This window comes from Microcebus murinus, chromosome 21 (assembly GCF_040939455.1).
Source record: "Microcebus murinus isolate Inina chromosome 21, M.murinus_Inina_mat1.0, whole genome shotgun sequence".
In the NCBI taxonomy this organism is placed as follows: Eukaryota; Metazoa; Chordata; class Mammalia; order Primates; family Cheirogaleidae; genus Microcebus; species Microcebus murinus.
The window spans coordinates 13,978,288-14,006,273 of record NC_134124.1 but is presented as its reverse complement, the minus strand read 5'-3'; the positions used below and the strand labels follow the sequence as shown (position 1 = coordinate 14,006,273).

General features: G+C 40.9%; 1 protein-coding gene across 5 annotated transcripts in view; it reads left to right on the top strand.

Moving 5' to 3' along the window:
• The window catches only part of JAKMIP2 (janus kinase and microtubule interacting protein 2), a 147,204-nt gene that overhangs the window by 78,047 nt on the left and 41,171 nt on the right, over window positions 1-27,986 (top strand). For all 5 annotated transcript variants that reach the window (XR_012913981.1, XR_012913980.1, XR_012913982.1 and 2 more), the window contains exons 2-10: window positions 1,808-2,085; window positions 11,622-12,119; window positions 16,024-16,233; window positions 18,091-18,189; window positions 21,486-21,632; window positions 22,298-22,438; window positions 25,077-25,133; window positions 26,124-26,243; window positions 27,397-27,525. Coding sequence is in view for 2 of the 5 variants with exons in the window: in XM_012774189.2 (XP_012629643.1) it covers window positions 1,957-2,085; window positions 11,622-12,119; window positions 16,024-16,233; window positions 18,091-18,189; window positions 21,486-21,632; window positions 22,298-22,438; window positions 25,077-25,133; window positions 26,124-26,243; window positions 27,397-27,525 (1,530 nt within the window). In the remaining 3 variants the exon portion in view is untranslated. The remainder of the gene's footprint in view (window positions 1-1,807; window positions 2,086-11,621; window positions 12,120-16,023; window positions 16,234-18,090; window positions 18,190-21,485; window positions 21,633-22,297; window positions 22,439-25,076; window positions 25,134-26,123; window positions 26,244-27,396; window positions 27,526-27,986) is intronic.

Below are 27,986 nucleotides of genomic sequence, written 5' to 3'. Positions count from 1 at the left end.
GGAAGAGAAACCTGTTCCACACCGATAAGTGAAGTTGCTTGCCCAGTGCCTACTTGAGGTTAAGTACTGTCCTATTTACCTTTATGTCTAGAAGTGTTGGTGGCACAAATGTTCAAAAAACGCTTGCTGAATTCACTTCTGTACTAAAAGCAAAGAAAGGCGGCCTCTCAGAGGTCTCCCAGCCCTGCAATTTAATGATTTGGCAAGTTTGCAAAGAAGCATGAAGGACAACTTCAGCACCTAGCACAGGGTGGGATGTGGTGGACCGTAGAAGGGCTCGCCCTCCCTGTCCCCCGGCCTCTCCCTGTCTCCGTGCTCCCAGGGACACTCCAAAGAGCACAGTCCCAGTGCTCATGAGGGGATGGCGCAAAGCCCAGGATCCCAGCATGGTCCTCGAGGCTAAAGGGTCTTAAGAGAGCAGCAGCTGCTGGAACATACGGGTGACCAGCAGGAGTTCCCCTCAGCCCTGGCCCGAAACTCCTCAGTGTACACAATACCCGGTTTTCTGAAAGGCTGCATGGGAAACTTTCTCTCAGATCTTGTCATGTTTTTTCCATTGACTTCAGTGGTTTAATATTCATATTTTTCTGATTTCTTTGTTCTTATGAAGGGGTCAGGGATTTGTAAATCAAAACACATGTGCCCTCCCCTTCTCTCCTCTGGCCAATGTTCTGGTTAGACTTTTTATCATCCTTTGCCCGGACAAAAGTAGCTTCGGTAGCTTCCTATCTGGTCTCCTTGCCTCCATTCTCCCCCACCCCCACCCTCACTCCCGCTCTGCCACCAGAATAACCGTGCCAAAGCACTGCTCTGGCAGGGCACCCCCCTGCCAAGCACGTCGACAGCTTCACCAAAATTCTAAGCTTGGAATTCTAGGTGTCCCCACCATCTGTCCTTTCCAGGAAACTTTTCCAGTGTGATTAGTTTCCTTCAATCTTATCCAGGGTTGTAATTAATCAGGCCCCATTTTTCCGCGCAAAATCGTCACCGTGATTTCTCTCTGTTGTGTCTCAGCACCTGCCATTTTCCTCATCCAGGGCGCTTCGCCTGTTTCTCCATCTGTTGTTACCTAGCCCACTCCTCAAGGTCCAGGCCAATGGCATCTTCTTCGGGGAGTCTTCCTTACTCACCCCAGGCAGCAGGAGAGGTCCCTGCCTATACCTCTGAAGCATTAGTGTGTATTTCTTTAAAAACTCTTATCTGATAAGATGATGGGTGATGATGTTGACTAATGGATAAATGGATAGATTTTTTTTTTGCTTTGATACTCTGACTTATTTTTTTAATTCAACATACTGTACCTAGCACAGCCCATGGAAGGAACTCTAACAACATTGACTAAATTGAATGAATTTGTGAGTGATTCAATTAATCCAGTAATCCATTAATAATAGTCAATCCCCACTTCTCACAGTTTAGCCATTGCATGATCCCCTGTCTTCGTATATTGAGTTTTCTTAAAGTTGAGGCTCTCTGCTTTATTAGCTCACCACGTAGGGGACATCCTTCAACAGCTGTGCTCCTCCTTACGGCCAGAGCATCAGTGAGCGACATGGAGGGGAGACAGGTAGAAGAGTGGGAGGGTTCAGGCATATGTGGAAGATAGAGGCTTATAGGGAAGGATGCTGAGCAGGGCACTGTCCTGGTCAGACTGACCTTTGAGAAAGAGCACTCTTAAGTTTCTCTGCAGGGTGGACAGGAGACACTGGGATGCAGGAGAGCTGCGGGAGGAGGCCGAGAGGGGACTGACCAGCACTTCGCCCAGGTCTTTGTCGAAACAGTAACCGCTGCCTCTTTCTCCTCTCAGGGCTTCCAGGGCAGCGGTTGAGGAGGCCTTACCAAGGAGCACCACGCAGTAGATGCGGAGACGTCGCCCTCCAGGATAAGAAACAGTAACATGGCAGCACCTGTCTAAAAGGAATTAAAAACCAACAGACTTCCGTTTAGAAAGGAACAATGTCCAAGAAAGGGCGAAATAAGGGCGAGAAGCCCGAGGCACTCATTGTCGCCCTTCAAGCTGCCAATGAAGACCTCAGGACCAAGCTCACGGACATTCAGATAGAGCTGCACCAGGAGAAGTCCAAGGTGAGCCAGGGCTACCTGCGGCCGGGCCCTGAGAGCAGCCCCGGCTGTGTCCGCAGGTGGCGAGCGCAGCTCTGCCTGCTGGCCCACCCCAGGGGACTCCTGCCCTTTGCCAGAGAGGGCAACAGCCGCGTGCACAAGGAGGTTCTCTTGCATGTGGCAGGTGGAACTGAGCACGCAGGAGTGAGAACAGCATGCTCACTGGAGGGGACCCTGCCTCCTGCCTGGTTCAGGAAGCCAGATATAAAAATTGAGACAATGTCCCTCCCCCCACCCCCGCCCCTATCTCCCAACACTTAGTAGTTGTGAGACCTGGGACAAGTTTCACCCTTGCCCTCTATAGCTTATTCCTCGTGGAGCATGCAAAGCAGTCCTTCTAACATGTATCACATCATGTCACTTCACTGCGCAGTACCCTCCAATGGCTTCCTACCTCTGGGGAAGTCAAAGGACTTTCCCTACGACTACAGGATATCACTTGCAGCCCCTCTTTGACTCATCTCTCACTTTTCTTTCTCTCTCTCTCTCTGCCTGCTCCAGCCCCTTTGCTGGATCAAGAGAGAGATGCTGGTCACACTTAGGGCCTCTGCCCTTGTTCTCCCGCCAGTTACCTATGTGACCCTTCCCTCTCTTCCTCTAGGTGCCTGCTCGAGCACCACTCATCTGAAACAGAACACTTCCCCATGCCCAGTTACTCCACATGGCCTGTTCTTGACTTATTTCATAGCAATATGTATGTTTATGCATTTACCTGTTTAGCCCTACTTCTCCCCAATCGAGTGTAATTTCTGTGATAGCAGGGACTTAGCTTACTGCATATCTCTAGAGCCTAAACAATGCCCAGAAGTTGAAATCTCAGCATGTGCTTGTTGAATGAATAGAGGAATAATTGAAAGAAGCTTCATTCCTTCTACCTTCATTTCTTCAGTAAAATATCACTGCTATCTCACAGGGCTGTGACGAAGAATAAATTAGACAAATACGTAAAGTACTTATGAGGATTAAATGAGAAAATTTATGTCAAGTGCTCAGAGAGCTGCCTGGCACATAGTAAATTCTCAAAAAGTTATTTGCATTAGTATTTTTTCTGATACTCTCTGTATTTGAGTCAGTTGCTAATGGACTTAGAAAAGTGTCTTTACTTCTCTAAATCTCATCGCTTGCTTGTATATACTAACACATACCTCACCAGGACAATGGGAATATCAAATAGGGTCATGGCTAGGAAAACATTTTGAAATATCCAACCTACAGAACACCATAAGACGTTTTTGCTCCTTGCAAACCAGAGACAACCATGGCATCATGAAGTTGCCTTCTTTAGATAACTTTTTATACAGTAAGAAAACATTCTTGATCAACAAGCAATAGGTCACAAACCAACAAATATCCATATCCCATTTTATCTATCTCTTCTTCCTTAACATCACTATTACATTTTAATTTGTTATTTCTCCCCAAATCTATTTTTCCTAGTTTCAACAATAATAAATAGGCTTTAGATCTGCCAAAGCCTGTGGCCGCCTGCCTTAGATAAGCCTTCACTTTAAATGAAGAGATGACAATGTAAAATTTGCAAAGGAAATTTTTTAGTTTCCATGAAACCAAAGGGAACATGACAGCATTAAAAAAAACAAGAACAAAAACAAAAAAAATTTGTTTGAGAGTCAGAAGACCTGGGCATCATTTGTCTTTATCTCTCCTTGGAGACAAATGTTAAGTGTCTCAATTTCTCTATCTGTAATTTAGATGACTGAATCTCTTTCTCTGTATCTGTGTCTTTCATGCACCACTGCGCAAGAGAATAACCTGGGGGAACTTATTAAAAATTGAGATTTCCGAGCCCGAGGATTCTGATAGAATAGGCAGGTGAGGCCCAGGACTTGTAATTCTGAAGCAGTCCAGGTGGTGCTCGCTCAGCCTTGGTGTTGATGAACACTCCACTGTGAGTTTCCTTCCAGGTCAGACGATCTAGGAACCTTGCATCGGTTTTCACTTTCCCTGGGGCAACGCACCATGTCAAGGGAAGCAGAGCTGCTTTCGCTGGAGTAAGGGCAGGGTGACAAACTACATTTACAGGTAGCAGCTTGTCAGTCTGGAGACTGGGGGCCATAAATTGCCGCTGCTTTACAGAAAACAAACTCACGAGTTTCCAAAGAAGCAGAGGCCCTGAGGACTTCAGCACTGCCAATTTTTCACACACTCAGACCTTTTCAAAATGGGCAACTCTGGAGCTGGAACGAGGCTGCCTGTTTCTCCAGGGCCTGGCACCAGTGTCTCAGCCGGGAGGCCAAGCGCACTCTCCCCTTCCTCTGACGAGAGCCAGGCGGCAGCCTCTTGAATCAGGGCACCCGGCCTTCCCTCCCCTCTGCTGGCTGCCCCTGCCTGGCTCACTCTCCTGGGCAGTTAATCACAATCCCTGCACAGGAGCTGAAGCAAGGTCTCCCTGCCTCTCAGCAGCCTTCCCTAAAGAGCACAGGGAATTCGGAGGGCAAACAAGTCATAAAGCAGTTTTATTATAAATAAATATGATTGTGTTTTCAAAGGGCCAGGCTGTAAAAGAGAGCATACCAACAATGCCAAGACGTGAATTTACACTCCCGGTTTAGCTCCGAGGCTCTGAGGACAAGAACGACAATCCAGCTACAGGGGAATGGGCGCGTTAAAGAGTGGAAACCTTTGGGGGGATGGAGCATTACTCATTTTTCCAGCAAGACAAATAATCCCATTGACATTTACAGAACATCCATTGTGTATAGGGCAGAGTCGTAAGTGGTTTGGGGGAAGGGAGACAATATAAATAGCTACAATTATTGAATGTTTACTCTCTGTCACGCTCTGCAATAAGCGCATTGCCTCCTGCCAGAATCCCAGCTCTTCATGTAGCAGCTGAGTGATCCTGAGCAGGTTACAGAATCCCTCTGTGATTTTCTTTCCTCATCTGTCAAATGGGACGATCATGGTATCGACCTCACAAGACTGTATTGTGTGTGTGTTAATTTTTGAGCAATGATTGGTGCCAGGCGTGGAAAGCCGTTATCTCAGTGCATCCTCGTCACCCGCCTCGGAGGTGGGCATGGATGTTATCCCCGTTTTCCAGATGAGGAAACTGCCTGGCATGTGGCAGATCTCAGAACTACGTGTGGAATCAATTTACATGATTCTTTGATAGGCTTTCCCAAGACCCTGTGGCATGAGTATTGTTATAGCATGCATTTAGGTGGGAAACCCCAGGCTTGGGTGGAGAAGACATTTGCACCCAGGTCTGTCTTTTCCTTGGACCAGCATCTGGGCCATTATACAGTGATGTTTGCCTCTGTCTCTTCTGTGGACACCATGAGGTCATGATCTATTACTTAGTATGTCTGGGACTGCCCTAGGGCTTTCTTCTCTCTCAGAGATAGACTACAGTTGCATGAGGAGCATGAGCACAGTGACAGAGCAGGTGAGGGGACAGGAGCAGAAAATAGGGTTCCCAGGGTAGAGGCAGCAGGGCAGCAGGCCTGGGAGGACTCTGCTCCAGACAGGAGCTGCCACCATTGCAACAGCCCCTGAGACTGCAAAGCACTTCCACACGGAGCCTCACAAGCATTACGGCAAGCCTGTGACAAAGGCCCAATTACTCTCCTGATTTCACTAGGAAAGAAAGTGAGGTTCAAACTATTTAACCCATTTGCTCCCAGAAGACACAGCGAGTGGAGGAGCCCCGGTGGGAATTCCCATCTTCTGTAAGAAGGTGGCGATCAAGGTGTGATGCCAAACGTCTCATTCCACCCCACTCTTTTGCCTCCAGGGCACTCACAGAAAATCAGCCAACCTTTTCTATCATCAATGACTGTTCCCAGAGCCTCCAGGTTCAGGGACCAAATTTCAGATGGGGTATTTCTCCCTATTTGCACCTTTAGTTCTGTTTTTAGGAAGCATAAGTGGCTGAAACCAAGAAATTAAAAAAAAAAAAATAGAATCCTTTGCATTCCCCAGGTTGTGTAAGGCTTCTCTTATAAGCCCCTTCCTATCGTGGCTCCTTCACGTCTCCTGTTTGAGAGTCACTCTGTGCCCGGGAACATCCCCTGCCCGCTTACTGTGAGTTTAGATCCCCAGGAACAGCCAACGCAGATAATCCAAGCGGCAGTTTATGTTAGCTTGTCTTGCCTCAATCACCTTGCAACTCCTTCCTTACCCTTGACTGAGCTGTCCAATTTTTAATCCTAGATTCCTAAGATCACCTTAAAGCTCAAATCACCACCATCTTTATCTTGGCAGCACTTACACTGACATTTTCCAAAGGCCAGACTAGAACTAGAGAAGAAGAGAAAAATAAAATGTGAGGTCATATAAGGTAGCCATGCATCCTCTTTTCTCTGTCAGAGTGCAACCTTTTGTTAGTAGGATTAAACTTTCCTGATGATCATTTTTTTCCATAGGAGCTCCAAGGTAGAAGGAAGCCCCCTTTAGAGATCTCCTCTTTGCCCTGAGGCCACGCCCCCCACTCCCAACCCCAACCCCACCCCCACACTCCTTAGGCCTACACCTTCCCTAGTGTCTTCCAAGTCAACGTTAGATGCCACCAACACCAGGGAACTCAACACATACGGAGGAAACCCAGGGTTGAACATCTCTTTCTGTTAGGAAAATAGTTATTATCTTAATAAATGTAATATGGTAACATTAGTCTTATCACAATAATATAGGTACTTATATTTATGTTGTTGGTGGTGTTAATGTAACATCATATTATGTGATATTCACATACTGGCAGTATTCATCAATATTAACATTATACTATCTAGCATGTAATAGAGATTAATAGTTATTAATCTCCCATGTATTCCAGCCTTTCCAAAGGACTTTTATTGGCTAAGTCAGTCCTCACACAATTATATGAGAATGGTGTCTAATCATAGTTTCCAAAGGAGAAAATTGAGGCTGACAGAGGTGAACATCTCGCCCCAAATCTTCAGAGCAAACAAGGCAATCTAGGATCTGACCCGGATCTGGGTCCTGGCCCCCACTGGACTTCAGGCAGCCTTTTTACTTTGCCCTTCTGCGGAAACTGTCCCTCACTTCTCTCACCTCAAATTGTGATAAAACAAAGACTTCCTACATCATAGAACTGTCCATGAGGTTAAATGCACTGATAAGTGTAAAGCCTATGTAGGAAGATGTCTAACTCACAGTAAGCCCTCGATAATTGTAGCTATTATATGACTAAGCTGAAATTTTTTTCCAAAAATGTCTCCACTAATCAAAATTGATTTATTTCTTTGACTAAATAATTTTCCCCATTTCAAACTATTATCATCTTCCTATTTTAATGGTCACTCAGGAATACTTCTTCATCTTTTTGTATATCCATTTTAAGATTTATACTAAGATATTTAAATCTATTTCCTTATATAGTACAATCTGCCTTGCAAATAATTTTCAGAAAATGATTTTACTACAAAATTTTTATTAGCTCTTTTTCTCCCAAAATTTGAGTCGTATTCTTTGGCTCTCCTTCAGAGTGCTCTTTCAAGCTTAGAAAAAAAAAAGTTAGACCTAGAAATTCTGCAAAAATGTCAGTTTCCATGACAACAACCAAAATAAGTGGACAAATGTTACTCAATTCCTTTGAATTTTCTTTGGCTTATGGATTCTTTTAAGTGATGGACAAGAAGGCTAGTGTTTGTTTATATTTGTTTTTGTCTCCAAATTAGAATATTTTCCATACACTTGTATTTTTGTTTTATTTTTCATTTCCTTCATCTCCCTTTCGGTCTACACACAAAAGCTTAGAGTTTATAATTTTGGAAAAATGATAGAATCACAGGGAGATACAATCTAATGTACCCACAGAGATTTGACATAAATAATTTTAGATCAGTGAGTAGCTCCTATTATATCCAGTAATAATATTACCTTACACTTCATAGTACTTTCCGGTTCAAGGTACTTTCCCGTATGTTACCTAATTTAACCCTTGAAATAACCCTATTACGGGTATTTTTAGGCGTTATCAAAAATCCTCAGAAGGTTGAAGCAACTTTGTTAGAGATGGCAGATGTTGAGATAGAAATGAAAACCCAGAATTTCTAATCCTTTATCCATTTTTCCTACAGTTTTTCATTGTTCTAGGAAGAATTGCTAAAATTTCCTTAGTATCTTGTTACCTGACAGCTCTTGCCGTCACAAGACTGCTCCAAATAAATGCCTAATGTAAATCCATCTTGCTGAAAATGAAGATGACTAAGTTCCTATTACTTGAGCTAAAGTAACTTTCCCAAGCTCTTATATGGAAAATAAATTATCGGAGTTTCTAAATCAATGAAAAATGAGGCCCTTCCTCTAAAAAAAATACATGGTCTAGAACAGGAATCAGCAAACATTTTGTGTGAAAAGCAAAATAGTAAATATTTTAGGCTTTGTTAGCCAGAAATTCTTTACGAAACTACTCAACTCCATTGTAGCATGAAGGTGCCTTAAGGAATATGTAAATGAATGGGCATGGCTGTGTTCCAATAAAACTTTATTCACAAAAACAGGAGCAGGATAGATTTGGCCCATGGGCTATAGTTTGCCCACCCCTGGTCTTTAGAAGATAGTCACTTCCGTTCATTTTAGAAGGATGGATAGTAAGATCTAGATTGTCCTTACTGAAGCACTGAGAGAAATATCAACCAGAGGAGAAGTGGACATTCTTATATGTTAGGGTTTTTTTTCTGTTTTTTTTATAGGGGCTGCTCTGGTAACCTTACAAACCTATGTTTTCTAACCTGTAATATTGTATTATATTATTCTTGCTTCTCATTAGGGGGCTAGCCAGGGAAATTCCACACATGCCTTCTGGCTTCTTATTATGTGTTGTGCTGGGAGCCACTGGGTATACAGAGATGAGGAAGGCTCATTGGCCGCCTTCTAGGAGTTTCCAATCAGGCTAGGGGTAGAAGGGGAGGTGGGGAGGGCAGAGAAGTGTACAAAAAAAAATAGCATAAAGAAAAATATGAAAAAGACCAGCAAGGAGGTGTTACCAGAGTGCACTGAGAAGACAACGGCAGGAGAAATGAGCTTTGTCCTGGGCAGGTAGGGCGGCCTGACAGGAGAAGATGACACCTAGCTGGGCCATGAGGAATGTGAGGATCCCAAAAGGAGCTGAGGGAAGGGCAGGTCAGGAAGAGGAAATAGCAGACAGGTAGGTACAGAGACACAAGGCCCTGTGCAGAAAACAGCACCATCTCCTCTGCTTGGAGAGGGGACAGGTGAGGAGAGGGAGAGGGGGAAATGGGAGCTAGAAGTCCCACCAGACCTTCATGAGAGCCTGAAAGGCAAAGCTGAGGTGTCGGGATTTTATTCCACAGCATAAAGGAGCCTGAGTAGTCTTTGAGTAGGCACAAAAGTAAGATCAGAACTGGGCTTTACTAAGAGAACAAACATACCCAGCAGTGTGGGGAAAGCTAGGTTCACTAAATGAACCTCTGAGGACTCCCGAGCAACACTGTTCGAGAGAAATACAATGTGAGCCACAAATGCAAGCCGTATATGCAAGCCATATATGCGACTTTAGCATTTCTTGTTAGCTCTAATTTTAAAAAGCAAAAAGAAACATAATTAGTTTTAATAATATAGTTTTATATATCCAAAATATAATAGTTCCAATATGTAATCAATATAAAAATGATTAATGAGAGATCTTATGTTTTTTACCTCACACTAAGTCTTCAAAATCCAGAGTGTATTTTACAACTAGAGCAAATCTTAACTCAAATTTGAAATATTCCAGGTGCTCAATGTGACTAGTGGCCGCCACCTTGGACAGCGCAGTTCTAGAGCCTATGAGGGGACAGGCCTCCGGGAAGGCACCTTTGGTGTCAGGTGGAGTTGAGATCAGAGGGTGGGTGGTTGAGGATGTCTGGCTGCTTATTTTGCCAAGTCCCCTTGAGCTTTTTCAGAATAATCATCACGGGAATAATTTGTGTGCTTTTAAAAATAAACTATTCATAAAATGCTTTGCAGACTTAGAAAATACTGTTCTAACTGAAGGTAGGTAAGCTGTTAAGGTAAGTAAAATCTCAAACACTTTACGTTATAATTACAATGGTTTCTTTTCTTTTCTTTCTTTTTTCCCACCCTACATGAACTTTGATTTTACAATGGTTTCAATAGGTAGCTTAAATCTTAAAATTTTTTAGCTGGAAAGTCTCTTATTATTTTGTGAAAATAATTTTACAAATGGCAGACACTCAGTTTCACTCAACTAGATATTACTCCCGGGGCTCCCCCAGCTTTCTTCCTTTTTCCAGATTATTCTGTGTGTGTGGTATGTGTATGTTTGTATGTGACAGAGAGAGATGACAGAGACAGAAAGACGCAGGCAGCAGATATGAGGTGGGGAGAAGGACAGCTGGATTACTGAGAGGCTTCTTCAAGCCCCACCCTGACCTCCTGAATCAGAGACTGGCTCCCAGCCAGACTAAGGGGGAGCCATGGCTAATCTACAAGGAAACCTATGTTATCCCTGGAAATGGAACAAAACACAGAAGATTTTTTTTTTTAAAACCAGAATTCCTGAAAGGCAAAAAGATTACAAGGAATACTTTATTAGACTCCTTGGAGCGTTGGCCTTGGGGGCAGGAAAGGAGAGGGATAAGAGTGAGAGAGGGAAGGACGCAAGGAGACGTCCGTGGAGCATGCAGGAGTAACAAGCACCAGGAAAGTCCTGTGTCGGAGAGAGGACCCAGTGACTGCAGCGCTGTCGTGTCATTGTCGTTTGTTTTGGCCAGTGTGTCCTGTCTCTGCGCGTGGTGTGTAAAGCGTGGGGCTGACACCGAGTTGCCATACTAAGAAAGGCGTGGTTGAGGCTGTTATCAGCTGTCTTCATTCTCTACCACCCCACCTTAACCCTTAGCAGTAGCAGCAGCATCTTCTTTTCCAAAAAAAAAAAGAGAGAGAGAAGAAGAAGAAGAAAGAATAGGAGGGAGGGGTATATTTTATATCATTTTAGGCACTAATTTATTACCCTGATCACAATATCAAACTGTGAGCTATCCCGAGACACCCACGTGTGTCAGTTTGGATCTAGCTAGCATTGTGTAATCTGAAAAGCTTTCCAAGTGATCTGTATTGTGCTCTTTCCCACCACTGGGAAAACTATTATAGCAATCCTTTTTAATTTTAATGTGTATACCGGTTGCCCGGGGATTTACTGAAATGCACATTGTGATGCATAGGTGTGGGAGGGAGCCCCGGATTCCCCATTTCCAGCACGCTTCTGGGTGACGCTGTGCTGCCCGTCTGCAGACCACACAGCTCGTGTAGTAAGGCCTCGGAACATGCAATATTTGTCAGAACAAAGCGACAGCACCATCCTTAGATCTTTCCTCCTTTTTACGCACTGCATTCGTAGCTTTCAGGCCCATGGTTCTTTTCCCTCAGAGGGCCTGGAATTTGAAAGGAGAGGAGGGATTAAGAGATCACAAGGGCCTGAGCCGCAGATCCTGCCTGGGATCACCCCTTTCCTTTGAGGCTCATTTCTCTTCATCCTCTCGTCTCTCCGCCTTTAGGTATCGAAGCTCGAGAGAGAGAAGACTCAAGAAGTGAAGAGGATCCGGGAGCTGGAGCAGCGCAAGCACACGGTCCTGGTGACGGAGCTCAAATCCAAGCTCCACGAGGAGAAGATGAAGGAGCTGCAGGCCGTGAGGGAGAATCTCATCAAGCAGCACGAGCAAGAGATGTCGAGGACAGTGAAGGTGCGGGACGGAGAGATCCAGAGGCTCAAGTCGGCTCTCTGTGCTCTGCGGGACGGCAGCAGCGACAAAGTAAGGACAGCGCTCACCATCGAGGCCCGGGAGGAGGCCAGGAAACTGTTTGACGCAGAGCGCCTTAAGCTCTTACAGGAGATCACGGACCTGAAAACGGCCAAGAAGCAGGTGGACGAGGCTCTGAGCAACATGATCCAAGCGGACAAAATCAAGGCTGGGGACCTCAGGAGTGAGCATCAGTCCCACCAAGAAGCCATCTCGAAGATCAAGTGGGAGTCGGAGCGGGACATCCGGAGGCTGGTTAGTACAGTGATCCCTTCCGACCAGGGCGGAGCCGTGTCTTCCAGGCTTCAGACTCCGTGGCATTCGCTTGGTCAGTGGTTTCCTTGTCAGTGGCTTTATGAACAATGCCGAGCTTTCATCACCTGCTGTGTCTAAGATACAGGGTAGATCAACGACAGGTAGATAAATAGATATGCTGAGGCCAAAACTGGAATTGTGAAATACATGTGAGAGACTTTGGAATCAATCATAAAATCTAGATTCTCCCAGCCCCACCTATAGAGAGAGTATCCATTCAATGACTCCTGTTTTCTTGGATATTTATTAAAATATTGTGAATTATGAACTCTTCCAAAGTCAGCCTAATTTTGAGGGTTTTTCATTTATGAAACCTTATTGGGTTTTTTTAGAAGGGCCAGGGGAAGTTTTGGTGACTTTCAAGATGCTGAAAACGGTGGCCACTGGAAACATCTTGAGTGACTCACCAGTCTTGTTTTCAGGAACTAAGTCTGGAAGCAAGACACAAAACTATAAAATCCTTAGCCATTTTAAAAATAGATCTTTTCCCCAAAATAAACAGGGCCGTTTAAAACAGGAGCCATTATAATTTTTTAGTTGGGTGTCGTTCCTAAGTAGCTTGTTTGCTGTTTGTAATTTCTGAGACTTAACCTCAGTACTTACAGAGTTGGGGCTTTCCTTCTAAACATGCATGACCAAAAAGCCACAGAGGGCTCTCGCCATGCTTAAAAATAAAACAAATGTAACTGTCATCCGAAAACTAGAATGCCTTTTTCTGACCTTATCCAATTATTTGAGTAGAAGAAATATTTATATTCATCTACACCCAGATCTCCAGCATTAGTTGGTCTTAGTTGTATCTTATCAAGTCAACCATCACCTGTTACAGCGTACTTTATGCTTCTCTAAAATAATGTTTTCTTAGGAAACACTACACATCTCCTCTTTTGTCTTCCAAGTCTAAGCAATTACTTTCTGAGAATCTTATGTTCCTTGGATGATATCTCTAGGATTTAAATTTTAAGGTCAAAGTGGTAGAACGTGTTTAAAAGCTAATGTGTGATTTTCTTTGTACTGTGATACAGTGTGACTGTAAAATATTGCCTTTGCCATACTTTCTGAATTCTTTATCTGCAATTTATTCTATTGCACTCTTTGACGATAACGACCAAATACAGTGCAGAAATATTGGTCTCTGCTCTGCCTTTGGGTTTTTTTTTTTTTTTTTTTTTTTTTTGAGACAGAGTCTCGCTTTGTTGCCCAGGCTAGAGTGAGTGCCGTGGCGTCAGCCTAGCTCACAGCAACCTCAAACTCCTGGGCTCGAGTGATCCTTCTGCCTCAGCCTCCCGGGTAGCTGGGACTACAGGCATGCGCCACCATGCCCGGCTAATTTTTTTAATATATATATCAGTTGGCCAATTAATTTCTTTCTATTTATAGTAGAGACGGGGTCTCGCTCTTGCTCAGGCTGGTTTTGAACTCCTGACCTTGAGCAATCCGCCCGCCTCGGCCTCCCAAGAGCTAGGATTACAGGCGTGAGCCACAGCGCCCGGCCTGCCTTTGGTTTTTGAAATGGCTAATGAAGAATGAATCAGGACTTAGAACTCTGGAGTCGGCAGGTAGGTAAGTAAAAAGGAAGTTTTGCACTAAATATTTTGTTTGTTGATGGTTTTCAATGTAAAATTTGTAAGTATATCCACTTGTAAATCTGCAAATTTTTGCCATGAAATCCCTTTTAATAATAGTATGAAATCTAAGCCACCTGAAGATTAGTTAAAAAAAAAAAAAAAACTGGGTGCAAAGAGAATAACATGGGAAACTTTTCCAATAATACAAATATACTTGTCTTCATTTTTTCCTTCTTATTGCCTTGTGCCTACCCCCACCCCCAGCTCCATTTTTGGAACTGGGAGGGAGAGAAATGGAAGCCTTTCTGTCTAGAAAATTTCCCCAGAAAATTCTGTATGTACCCTTTCCCATCCAAAGAGTAGAGCCTTGGTTGAGTTACAGTATTCTGAGATTAGAGCCCATGCTCGTAATCACTATGCAGCAGAGACTCCTCGATACTAATTACTAGGTACTCCACAGAAAACCACCCTGGAAGATGCTGGAAGTAAATGAATAGTCTTGGAGCCAGTGTAGCACAGTGCCTAACAGAATGGGCTGTACAGTCAGAAGACTGAGTTAAAAATCAGGTTTCACAATTTACTAGCCATATGATTTTGACCAAGTTTTTGACCTTTTGGGTCCTCAGTCATTATCTGTAAAATGGTGACAATAGAACCTACTGAATGGGATTGTTATTAAAAAAAAAAAGGTGTGTAAAAAGCTCTGAGTGCAGTCGCTTGGATATAGTACAAGATCGGTAAGTTTCAGTTATGGTGATGGTGATGATGAGGATGAATATGGGCAGTAATGGATTGCTTCCCCAGCAAGCTCATTTAGGTAGAGTACATAAAAACCAACCAGGAACATGCAGATATGGAGCTTCATTAAACTGTAGATAAAAATGACACTCTAGATGACAGGTCTGACAAATGAAGGTGATGTTAAGAAAAACACTGGACTCCAGTCTTCTGCAAGGAGTTGGGAACTAAAGACAATACTTTTATTCCCAAATTAACAGGACAATATTTGATTCCTCACCACGTTATCAGATAATATTATAGGATCATGTGAAATTTAGTCCAGTGCCCTCCCAAAATCGACCTAAAATTTCATCATGTGACTTAGAGGCAATAGCTCACAGATATTTATATGTAGAAAATATGTGACTATGTAACGTCATTTCTGTCCCAGATAATTTTTGTTCCTGGTCTAAGAGCATGGCAAAGAAAGATTTACACAAAGCGATTTGTTTCGTATAAGGAGACACTATTAGAAAAAAGGAAAGCAACATCATGATGTTTGTATTAAATATCTTTTCCCTATTGCGATTTTGAATACTCAATAGATTATAATGAAATGGGAAGAAAGGTTTCATTTAATGATTATGCTGTCTTTGAAAATTGTTTCCAGACATTTCACTTCATTAGCCATCATCCAGGGATGGCAGAAAGGTTTCAGTCCAGAGGAACTCTGATCCATTGATATCGAATGCCGTTAGTTGAGGCGTTAGTTGAGAAATACCTCTGAGGCCATGCTCAGGATTAACAGAAATGAGTGTTAAGATCAGTAAATATTTCCCACAGATGTGTAGGGGGGATATAGTGGCTAATATTACCAGGTATTTTCCATCCCTGTGCTAGTCCCAAACAATGATTTTCTGACAGCGATGGTAAAATGGTTGCTAAGAACTGGCTGCTCTGAAACACCCATAAGAATGGAAAGAGCCATAACACATGAACCACGGAAGGACCTCCCTCCAAATTCACCACCTGAATTCAAGCATGTTGATCTTCGGAAATGATGAGGCCACTGGAGGTCTGCAGTTTCTTCAGTTGCAAATGACCTACCAATAGTAGCAACTGCTATTTTGGTTGAACTTAAATGCCCAATTCCCCAAAGAGGAGGTAATATCAAAATTTGTCCTGGGGAAACACTGTAGCGGAATGTTTAGTATTCCCCTTTATTAAAATGAATGACCCATTTCAAAGTTAGCCTTTCCTTTCTGTATCTAACCAACCCAGACCATTTCAAACAACATATTGAATCACAACATCTACACAGGATATACTAGAGAGAAAAAATTACTCTCCTTGACATCTGATTAACCTAGGATAACCCTTCATCATACAATGTTGCCTCAACTTCTTCATGAAACCAGTACACTTAGTACAGTTGTCATAGTAATTATTTTTTAAAATATAGCAATCAGATGAAAGAAGTTAAACTCATATCATGGTAAAAATACATTTCTTTACAGCATTGTTAAATAAAATGTCCTGGGTCTCATTTAATTTAGATGGATGAAATCAAAGCCAAGGACAGGATCATCTTTTCCCTGGAAAAGGAACTGGAGACGCAAACAGGCTATGTACAGAAACTCCAGCTGCAGAAGGAGGCTTTGGACGAACAGCTCTTTCTGGTCAAGGAGGCCGAGTGTAACATGAGCAGTCCAAAACGAGAAATTCCAGGAAGGGCAGGAGATGGCTCCGAACACTGCAGCAGTCCTGTAAGTCCATTCCAGCTGTAGCTGAGAGCTCACCAGTCATCTTTTATTTAGCTCCCAAGTTTTACTTTTCACTTAAGCTCTTTTCCTGTTTACTGCAAAGAAATCAATTCTCCCTCCTACTATAACACCAGCTAGTATCTTGGGAACAGGGTTTGCTAAACTTGGACAACAAAGTGGTCTGCACAGCATTAGCAGATCACATGAGAATTACAGATTTCTTTAAATCCTTTATAGGGCTTTTCTAGCCAGATGATATCTATCCAAATTTAAGTCTGTTGTAAAAATCATAAATTCGGTGAAAATATTTCCCTCTTGCCAATATTGGTAAATTTCCCTTTTGTGAACAATTGGGTTGGAAATTGGCAAAAATGCTTATCATCTTCAGGGCTCAAAAAATATGTAACTGTATAAAAGCTGAAACCATTTTATGATCTTCATCTGAAAGCGTCTAGTCTGGTTGCACTTGCCACTTATTTCCCTGGATTTTTTTCGTCATTTTATATGAGAAACTATTTTCAGAAGTGCAGTGATAGAAATTGGCTTGCATGTAGTTGGCTATACATATTATACCTTTCAAATTATTTAGCTGCTATAATGATGAAAATGTATTATTTAGGAACAGAGATGGGTTCCAAAGTACTACTTAGAACTAAGTAATGAATAATTTATGAATCAGTATTCAGGATATATATATCCTAGTAGGTGGTGGAATGAATACTGATCTAGGATTTAGCAGATGTAAGTCTTGTCACTGACATGCACCTGCAATGTAGCTTAATTGGCAAGAGAACAGGCTCTAGAGTTAGACCATGTGGTTCAAATCCTGGATCTGCGATTTATTGTGTGACCTTAGGCAAACCACTTCACCACTCAGCTCCCTCCTATGTAAAATAGAGGCTATAGTAGTACTCCACAAGGCTGGTCTAAGGATTAGAAGAAATGATACATAAAATGTTGAGCATAGTGTCTCTGGCACGCAGTTCGCATTCTACAGATGTTAGTTATTGATCTATTGATATTAGACACAAGATCTTGATCGAGCTATGAACTACCTGAATTTTACCTGCTTTGCTGAATCCTCTAGGATATTGTGAACCTAAGGTTATAATGTCTTTGAAACTGCTTTGGCAGCAGTTTGGCACTATCAGAATGTAAGATGATAACAGAATTGCAAGCATATGATAACAGTCCTATGCACTCTGCAGCAGGGAGTCACAGTACATGACTGCTGTGTATAAGGTGATTCATGGCAATTCTGCCAATGGGCAAGCTGGCCGCATTGGGCAAAATATACTAGTGAGGGCTAGTGTATAAACTGCTGCTTCTTATACATGAGGGTTATGCACCAACCTTTTCTCACTCTGACCTTTTTCTTCAGGGGAATGCAGGAATTTACAAAGCCCATCCCTACCTCTTACTCTGTTCCCTCTGTGGCTAAGTATAATAGCCAGACAGCTGTCTGAGCTGTGGGAAGCGATGTGCAGTCATGACACAAGGGATGCTCCTTGAACCCTGTGTAATCACAGCGTGACCTTGGTCTCACCACACACAGCTCTGATAAGCTGATACAGCCTTCTGCATTCCCCCTGCCCTAAATCCTGGCTCCAGGGAGTATCTGCCACATGGAATTCATTTTCATTTTCAACCAGGCCTGGTCTCCAACCCAAGTGGTTATTATTGGGAGTTATAAAAGGGTAAAAATTGACTCTTCTCTGAATAAGAGAACATTTTACTCTCACTTCATGGGCCAGATAAATAGAACTGAGCCTATTACTTTTTTTATGAGTAATGAGTGGCATTCCAAAACGTTGTGAAAAGTGTTGCCTAAGCATTACCCATTTTAATTTTCATGTGTAGGATTTGCGGAGAAATCAGAAGAGAATAGCTGAACTGAATGCCACTATAAGAAAATTGGAAGACAGGAACACCTTGCTTGGAGATGAACGAAATGAATTGGTGAGTCACACTCAAAATCTTGTTGTTATCGTTAAGCATGATGTCACAGGAGTGTATATCATGTTATAGAAATATACCATAATAGAAAAAAGTGCACAAATAATAAAGTTACAGTTCAGTAAATATTCACGAAGTGGCACACCTGTCTAACTACCACTCCCAGTGCCTCAGAACCTCCCTCTTGTGACCCTTCCCAATCACCATCCTGTTACAGTTAACCACTATTCTTACTTCTATCACCATTAGATGTCTATCACTTTTTAAAAATGTTTTGCGAAGGGAATCACACAGTACTCACTCTTTCGTGTTTGGCTTATTGTGCTGCTTTTGCTCAGCAGTATTTCTGAGATTCATCCGTTGTGCTACGTGTAGGGTTCATTCATTTTCATTACTCAACAGTATTAATATATTACAACGTATTTATTCATTCTAATGTTAATGGACATTTATGTTGTTTCTTAACACTTTTCAGCTGTTAAGAACGGTGCTGCTATGTGTCTTTGGTGAAAAATGTGCCCATCTCTGGTAGGAATATACAAGGGAGTACAGTTACTGGATCCTAGTGTATGCACGCAGTTAGCTTCAGTAGTTAAAACCAAATAGTTTTCTCAAGTTGTAACAATTTACATCCCCACCAACAATGAATGAAAGTCGAGGTTTCTCCACACCTTTGCCAACATGCAAAAATAATTGTTAACTTTAGCCATTTTGGTGGTCATAAGGCATATCTTATGCCTTATTATATTGTGATTTAAATTTTATTTTCCTCATTATTAATGAGATTGTATAGTGGCCTTTTGGGTATCTTTTATGATTTTTCCCTTAGCCCATTTTCTGTTGTGCTACCTTTCTCTTTCTTTCATTCTTTCTTTCTTTTTTTAGAGACAGGATCTCACTGTTTTGCTAAGCCTGGAATGCAGTGGCACAATCATAGCTCATTGCAGCCTCGAACTCCTGGGCTCAAACAAACCTCCTGCCACAGACTCCTGAGTAGCTGGGACTACAGGCATGCGCCAACACACGTGGCCTATTTTCCTTACTAAAATTAGGATTTTTTTTTTTACATCGTTTGTGGGATATTTGTATTTAAAATATCCTGCTTTGCGACTTATATTTTTACATTTTAAATGGCATTATTCAAATAAAGGAGTTATTTTCAGCCTCTCCTTATTTCAAATATATGAATGTGAGGCCATAATTGCAGTGAGCTATGATGACACCACTGCACTTTAGCCAGAGCTATAGAGTGAGACCCTGTCTCAAAAAAATAAAATAAAATAAAATTTTCTATATCCTTACTAATATTTTTGTTTGATGTTCTTCCAACAGATTTGTCTATATCTCGTCTTAGTCCTGTCAATTTTGCTCTCTCTTATATATTTGAATTAATTATTAGATGCATATAAATTAATATTTCTTATATTTTTTTGTGTATTGACCTTTGTATCATTATGAAATTTTTTTTTCTCTAGGAATATTTCTTGACTTAAAGTCTTTGTTATTAATTGAACTATATCAAGTTTTTTCTTTTAGTGTTTGTATGACTATATACATGCATATGTATATATGTGTGTGTGCATGTATATTTAAATGTATTTATATATAAATATATAATATGTATTTTTAAAATACATATTTATAAATATGCTCACATACAGACATAATACATATATTTAACTTTCAACCTTTCTCTGTTATATTTAGGGTATATCTTAAAAGGAAGATTTAGTTGGGTACTTTGGGACTGTGGTTAATGAAGTATCTAATGGTAGAATTATACATATTTTCTTTGTGTTTATATGCATTTTTGATGAATAGCATATACTAAATAAATTTAAATATTTAAAACTCATGTCATTGACCTCCAGGAAATAGACATAGATAAAATAGTGAACCTAGTGGAATAATTTATTTGTCCTATGTACACTATATTTCATATTAATGCTTCAGGTACTGCAGCTCAAGAACTGAGGATTAAGTCAGATTATTCATGAAAAATAAACCTAAATTTGACCTTTAATATAAATGGAGTTTTCAAACTGAGATTGGGGTGGGTTTGGGGCCATGCTATTTTGGAGCCGCAAGGGGAACTTTTACAAACATTCATAGGTGGCTAAGTCTCCTACCTCAGCACCTCCCACGTTAGACTGGGAAGAGCAGGAGTGAATAATTTTAAAAATCACCCCAAGTGTTTCTGATACACCCCTCTCTTTTCCTTGCTTTGGCAGCTCCTCCCCCAATACATATTCGCATTCTGAATCATTAGTATGAAAAGAATGAACTAACCATGAAAACTTTAAAATGGAAATCCATTATTTATAGGATGATCATCAATGTATCATCCAAATTGGAGAGTTTTAAGAATAAAAGGGGAGACTGTTAACAATTACCCCAAGACAACATTCATGAACTTAAACCAGTGGTTCTCAACTAGAGGCGATTTGGGCAATATCTGGAGACATTTTGGGTTGTCACAACTGGCAGGTTGTTACTGGCATCTAGCAGGCAGAGGCCAGGGATGCTGCTAAACATCCTACAATACACAGTACAGCTCCTCACAGCAAAAAACTATATCTGGCCCAAAATGTCAAGGCTGCTGAGGTTGAAAATCTCTGTTTCGACTAATCAGGCAAACAAGAGTATGGAAGCTCTTAATTATGGGTGAGTAACAATACAATCATACTTTTCCTAGGCTGGTAAAAATTAGATATTCTTTAAAAACAAACATCAGTATAGTTTCATTACCTATGTGTGTTTTTCCCTCCATAAAACTTCCTTTAAAATAACCTTAGTGTGAGTCAGGAGATTGCAGTAAGATCTCCAAGGGAAGGAACTGGCTTTGGGGATGACCAGTCTTGGATTCAGGTCCTGGCTGTGTCACTTAGTGACCCCATTTCCTGGATGAACCCCCTTATCTCTCTGATCCAATGAGGACATTGCAAGTCCAGACTGGGGGTGAGGACAGTGTGGAAACTGAGGTAGAGGAAGCAAAAGAGAAAAAGAAGAACAGTTATACTCCCCCAGGCATTTCCAAAAAGCAGTCTCTCTGCAGCACCTCCTTTAAGGTAATAGATTGATTCGGGGTTATGAGTGTACGAAGAAAAGCCATTACAGGAAAGGGAAAACGAAGCAGTCAGTCTGCCACGTGGAGGACTGGAGTGTTGGTAGTTAGTTCTGAGGTACATAGTGAAGCAGACCAAGGTGGCTCGGAAGGTGCTTTCCCTCCCAGCAACTTACTCCCCCTGCTCTACATAACCCCAAACACAAGAGACAAATTTCAACTTATTTCTTCCCAGTTAAAACGCGTGCGGGAAACCGAAAAACAATGTAAACCTCTCCTGGAAAGGAACAAGTGCCTCGCCAAGAGAAACGATGAGCTGATGGTGTCCTTGCAGCGCATGGAAGAAAAACTAAAAGCCGTTACCAAGGAAAATTTGGAAATGGTGCGTATCACAGACTCTGCGAAACCGTAGCTTCCTTCTTCATATTACTCCAATAACCTGCCTTCCTGTTATTTCTTAGCTTATTTTTAAAATACAATGCTGTTTGGATTTTCCCTTATGTAAGCAAGGGAGCTTTAAGGAAGAAAGCAAGAGAAGGTTGCTGGCTCTGAATTTTATGGGGTTTCTAAATTTGCAGAACTGTGGGAGTGCTTCCAGGAATCTGCACAGTCCCCAAAAGCTCAGAAATGGAGAAGCAAAGCTCCAACACAACTCCTCAGCCACAGAAACCTTTCTTCCAAGATTTCACTAGTGTGCTATTTACAGACCCATACACCAGGCACACCTTGTCTGCTAAGCTCTTGCATAATAGTTGAGAAATAGATACCATTACTTGTATTATGTATAGACAAGTGATATGCTGATGTTCTCCTTCATAGACTTCCAGTACACCCACAGAGATCCTCAGACAATTCCCAAAGATTTTTGATTTTATTATAGCATGTAAAGTAAACTTGAGGATTTTAGTTGGTGTGTGTGTATTCAAGCTAGACAATTTTCAAATCTAGCTAAAGCTTCATAAACTTTCTACAGGTATGTTATTTTAATAATAACTAAAGTCTGGGATCTTTAAATCTTACACCTTATCTTCTTCTTTTCCAATCCAGAGAGAAAAAATAACATCCCATCCACCTCTGAAGAAATTAAAATCTCTGAATGATCTCGACCAAGCTAATGAAGAGCAAGAAACAGAGTTTCTAAAACTTCAGGTCATTGAGCAACAGAACATTATTGATGAGCTCACAAGGGTAGGTCTTGATCAATCCGTAAATTCTAAATTGTTCCCAGTGACAAGTAACCAACAAGACATACACTGAAAGCACTTAATAATTTTGGATAACCCCAGAGGCCCAAGTTCATATGTTCAATATGTAATTATGTTTAAGAGACTGCCTTTTGAAAATATTTTACGTTATTAAACTGCTTTATACCTTTTCAATTATAGCCCTTTGTTAACTAATTTGACAACTTAAATAATAATTGCAAAAGCACATTAAAAGAACTTTCAAAAGCGTTGCTGTGGAAGTTGGTGGGTGGAGTGGGTGTGTCTTGTAATTGCCTTCCAGGATCAGGATCCTGAGGCTCAGAGATTGAATATGTTGCGTACGATAACAAGATCATATGTCCCTCTTGTTTCCCAGCACCTAATTCAGTGTCTAGCACATAGTTACAGTTTAAGAAATGTTCATTGGGTGAACAGCAACAGCACAATTACATAACAGAGCTGAGGTTCCAGTCCAGATTTTCTGACCATTTGCTACAGTACCTGCTCAGTGGGCAGGGCAGTAATTACTCCCATCCGCATCTGGCTGAGGTCTGCACCAGCAAAAATGGACGAAGACCTCTAGATGCCTTCGGGTCTTCCTCTTTGCTTCTCTGACTTTCTTCCGTGAATGACACCTTTGGTTGCTCTCACTTCAGGACCAAGCCAAGGCCTAGAGACCTGAAGAACCAGAGGGTTTTAGCCAGTACTTTCCAGAGTAGATGATTCACTGCCATGGAGAGAAAGAAAGATTATAATTTCTGTTTATAGTTACAGTTCATCTTTTAAGATTTTATGTCGAGTATATGCTATACTGCATACACTAGATTAGGAGGGTAATCTAAGTATATAATGTATAATTTTAAAAGTCTCAGATATATTGAGGTTGCATGATAAAAATATTTTTACTTATAAAGGGGAAAAATAAAAAAAGCCTAAACACCTCTAGCTTAAACCAGGTTATTTATTAAATAACCTGATCTGAAGCCATCTTCCCGTCACTTTATTTTCACATCCTAATAAATCATAAATCTTACAGATTCACTAGACCAGGAATTTGCCTGGCTTTGAGTATCCTGAGATTAAGCTGTAAGTTTCTTATAGAATTTTGGGCTATTTAGGCATATTGATCACACTTTCAGGGAGACATGCCATTGTAGAGGGGTTTTTGTTTGTTTGTTTGTTTTGGGGTTTTTTTGAGACAGAGTCTCAGTCTAGCGTGGGCTAGCGTGCTGTGGCATCAGTCCAGCTCACAGCAACCTCAAACTCCTGGGCTCAAGCAATCCTCCTGCCTCAGCCTCCCGAGTAGCTGGGACTACAGGTGCACACCACCACATCCAGCTAATTTTTCTATTTTTAATAGAGATGGGGTCTCCCTCTTGCTCTGGCTGGTCTCAAACTCTTGACCTCAAGCAGTCCTCCTCCATCGGCCTCCCAGAGTGTTAGGATTACAGGCGTGAGCCTCCACACCTGGCCATGCCATGTAGGTTAAATTTGTGCAGTAAATACATGGAATACTTGGTGGGTAAACCCTAAATTCTTAGGATATTCCCAGTCACAGCAAGAATGAATCAAGAAATCAATGACTAGCTCAGGTGTGAGCCCCGGCCCTGAAGCTCTGCACAAACATCTGCAGATCAAGAAGACTTTACTCTCTTCTTAGGGGAAAGAAAGAAAGAATGAGAGAACGAGAGAGAGAGAGAGAGAGAGAGAGAGAGAGAGAGAGAGAGAGAGAGAGAGAGAGAAAGAAAGAAAAAGAAAGGAAAGAAAGAAAGAAAGAAAAAGAAAGAAAGAAAGAAAAAGAAAGAAAGAAAGAAAGAAAGAAAGAAAGAAAGAAAGAAAGAAAGAAAGAAAGAAAGAAAGAAAGAAAGAAAGAAAGAAAGAAAGAAAGAAAGAAAGAAAGAAAGAAAGAAAGAAAGAAAGAAAGAAAGAAAGAAAGAAAGAAAGAAAGAAAGAAAGAAAGAAAGAAAGAATTTGATCATTATTTCTAGGCATTCTTTGAGATTCCCAGAAAATTAAAAAAAAAAAAAAAAACAGAAGTCAAAACAAAACAAAAACACTAAATGACTCTAACCAACTGGATAAACTCGATACTCTGTTCTCTGTCCTATTTTCAGGGATTGCAGGTGAGTGCAGGGATCCCAAAATAGTCCGAAGACAGCTTTCTATGCATTTAAAATGACTAAATGAAAAGAATAAGGTTTTACTTTATTGTGAAATGATATGTTTTCATACAAATTGAAAGTAATTTTGGATTTGAGAAAACTGTGAAACTGTGCTTAGAGGAAATATGAGTAATTATATTTAGAGCTATTTGATTTTTAAGTACAAAATAAAGAATTCTGATTAGGAACACAGTACACTTTCTGATTGTGAGGTTCTTCGATCCACATACATTATCAGCCAAAATTGTAGAATATTCTTACTTTGAAAATATTTACATATCCAACCCCAAAGTTGCCAAAATTTACAAAACAAAATCTTAGTCTATTCTAAATGTAATGCCTTAGGGGAAAAATAACTCTTTCTTTACCAAAAAACAAAACAAAATAAAAAAATAAAAAAAAACTATAGGGAGATATCTACCAACTGTCTATCTGCAAAGTCCTTCATCTGTTTTCCAGGATCGGGAAAAGCTCATCCGTAGAAGAAGGCATAGAAGAAGTTCCAAGCCAATTAAGGTAATAACAAAAAACTAGGTTATCAGACATTTGCCAGAAACAGCCAGAGAAATGAGCCTTGGCATGGAATCTGTCTGCAGAGATGTGATAAATCATATGTTCCTGGACTGCTGCAGTAAACTGTGGCTTTTACTTGTTAGAAGAAAATCTTTTGTCCGGGCATTTCTTAGAAGTCTAAAAATGATTGTGTTGTGGAGTTTAGCCTGAAAGTGTTTCCTTTAAGAACTTTCTCCAAATGGAGTCGCCACTAGGTTTGATGAAGAAAGGGTTATCTGACAAGTTGGAGAGTCATACTGCAAGATTGTGTAAGAGGTACACATGATTTGACATCTTCCACTGAAGAATATTAGAGTCTGATGCCCAGCCGATAACTGATTAATGTATTTTCATCATTCACTCAGATAATATTATTGATAATGATGCCCCAAATTTATCCATATATGTATAGTCTTTTAAATTCCAAAAAAATTTTGTTAGTTTGTCTTTTTTGTTGTTTTTTGGTTTTGTTTTTGCCAAGTCGTTATTTGTTTTGGATGTGGAATTGGATAACAAGACTTAAATCTGATAATCCCTTCCGCAAAGGTGCCTCTGGTTTTCAAAGTTATTTGATCATAGTTTAAACACTGGAAAGAGTAAATCACATTAGCTCACCATGATATAAAATATAACATAAAAGAGGCTTCAGTGTTTCTATGAAGACAGCCATATATTTTTAAATCTTCCTTGAATATCTTAGAAGTGAAATAATATGGGAGAAACATTTATTGACATTATTCTGTTCATGCCTAATGTTTTTATTATATCAAAGAAGCCTTAAAGGATCCATGTCTTTTTTTTTTCTTTCTTTCTTTTTTTATTTACACCACAGTGACTTGGGAAGGATCCATGTCTTTTGTGTTCAGTTACACTCATGCCAGTTGGTGATATTTTAATATTCAACTTTCCCAACCTTTAGCTGTATCAGTAAACATGTTCTTTCCCTCCCTTCAGAGGCCTGTTTTGGACCCATTTATTGGCTATGATGAGGACTCCATGGATTCAGAGACATCATCCATGGCCTCATTTAGAACAGACAGAACACCAGCTACTCCTGACGATGACTTGGATGAAGTAAGCTTTTCCATTTCTCTGATCTTGGGTGATATTGTCCCTAAATCTTTCCTGTAAGGGAAAGAAAAAGCATTTTACCTTTCATCTGTTTTATGAGCAGCACAAAGTGATCTCATCATAGTGGCCAATTTTGAGACCACACTTGACTTCCTTACCACTTGAAAAATAGCTTCACCTATGTCAGGTAACCCTTTTAGAAACGTCTCTACAGTTCAGCTCTATAACTTGAAGACTTCTTTCAAAATAAAAGTTGCCCTCCCAAATTTTTCATCTAGGAAACGTATGAACCGAAGAACATGCTTAGAAGGCTTTTGAGTACAGTCTAAGACACTGTTTAGCAAAGCATGTTCCATGGACCACTCTCATCAGAGTGATCTAGAGCAGCGGTCCCCAATCTTTTTGGCACTAGGGACCAACATGGGGTAGGAGGATGCAGGGAAAGAAGGTGGAGCTCAGAGGGTGATGTTTATTTAAAATAGAACAAGCCTACTTCTTAACAGGCCATGGACTGGTTCCAGGTCTCGTGCCAGGGGTTGGGGACTGCAGATCTAGATGGCTTCATTATAGTGAAAATTCCTAGATCCTACCCTACAACTCCTGACTCAAGATCTTGGGGGTGACACCACAAAATCTGCATTTTTCACAAAATTCCATGGTGACTGCATTATACTGTGAAGTTTAAGACCTAAAGCTGTAAAAACAGTTTTTATACTTTATCTGGGAAAGAAGTTGTTGGAAATGAACATATTGAAAAGAAATGAGTAAAATTCTAAGATATCTAGCACCTAAGGACCAACTAATTCAGGAAATTTAGATGCAGAATCTGGTTATGACTCTTTCTCATTTGGATCCAAAATTGGCTGAGATCCATGCCCAAATGGGTAATAATCAGAAATGTATAAATAAGTAAAAATGATTCTTTTTAAAACTAAATATGTACATGTTTCTGCAATGCCCACCTTGAAAGTATTAACAGTATCTGTGTCCGTACATGCACTTTAGAATTAAAAATAAAATCAAACAGAATGTTAAAACAGACCTTTTGCCTCTTTTTAAAAAGTTGAAAGGAACTTAGTATTTCACATTGAACACAGGCCCTGAACATAACACAATTAATTATGTTTTGGCTTTTTTTTTTTTTTTTAACCTCAAGAGTTTAGCAGCTGAAGAATCTGAGCTAAGATTTCGGCAATTAACGAAAGAATACCAGGCCCTCCAAAGAGCTTACGCGCTCCTGCAGGAGCAGACGGGAGGCATCATCGATGCAGAACGAGAAGCCAAGGTTAGTGTGACCTGCGTGAGTTCTTGGAGTTAGCGCGCAGCGGTCGCAGCTCAGAAGCACCACAGACATAAAATATCAATGGGACAGATTTCCTTACGCCTTTCTCTCCTCTGCAGCTTTTGAACTGTTTTATCTTTTATGTCAACAAAGCTTGACTCTGTAGACATCAGAACCAGCTTAGATGGATGCTTTTGTTCCTTTAAGGATAGTCCAGTAGATAGTTCTTACCCTTGCTATTTGAAAACGTAACATTGGCAAAGCTAGACAGTATTGGATTTTGATAATCCATTTTTAGTTTCTTGCTTGGAAAAGGAACGTTTAGCTTCCAAAAGCAATAGTTTCTTTTCTTAGTTTATAAGTGCGCAGCATTACATTTGACAGCTCGCCAAGAATTTTCACAGACAATGCCTGGCTTACACCTTTGTGACAGCCCCCTAACGCAGGTATTTTTTTCTCACAGA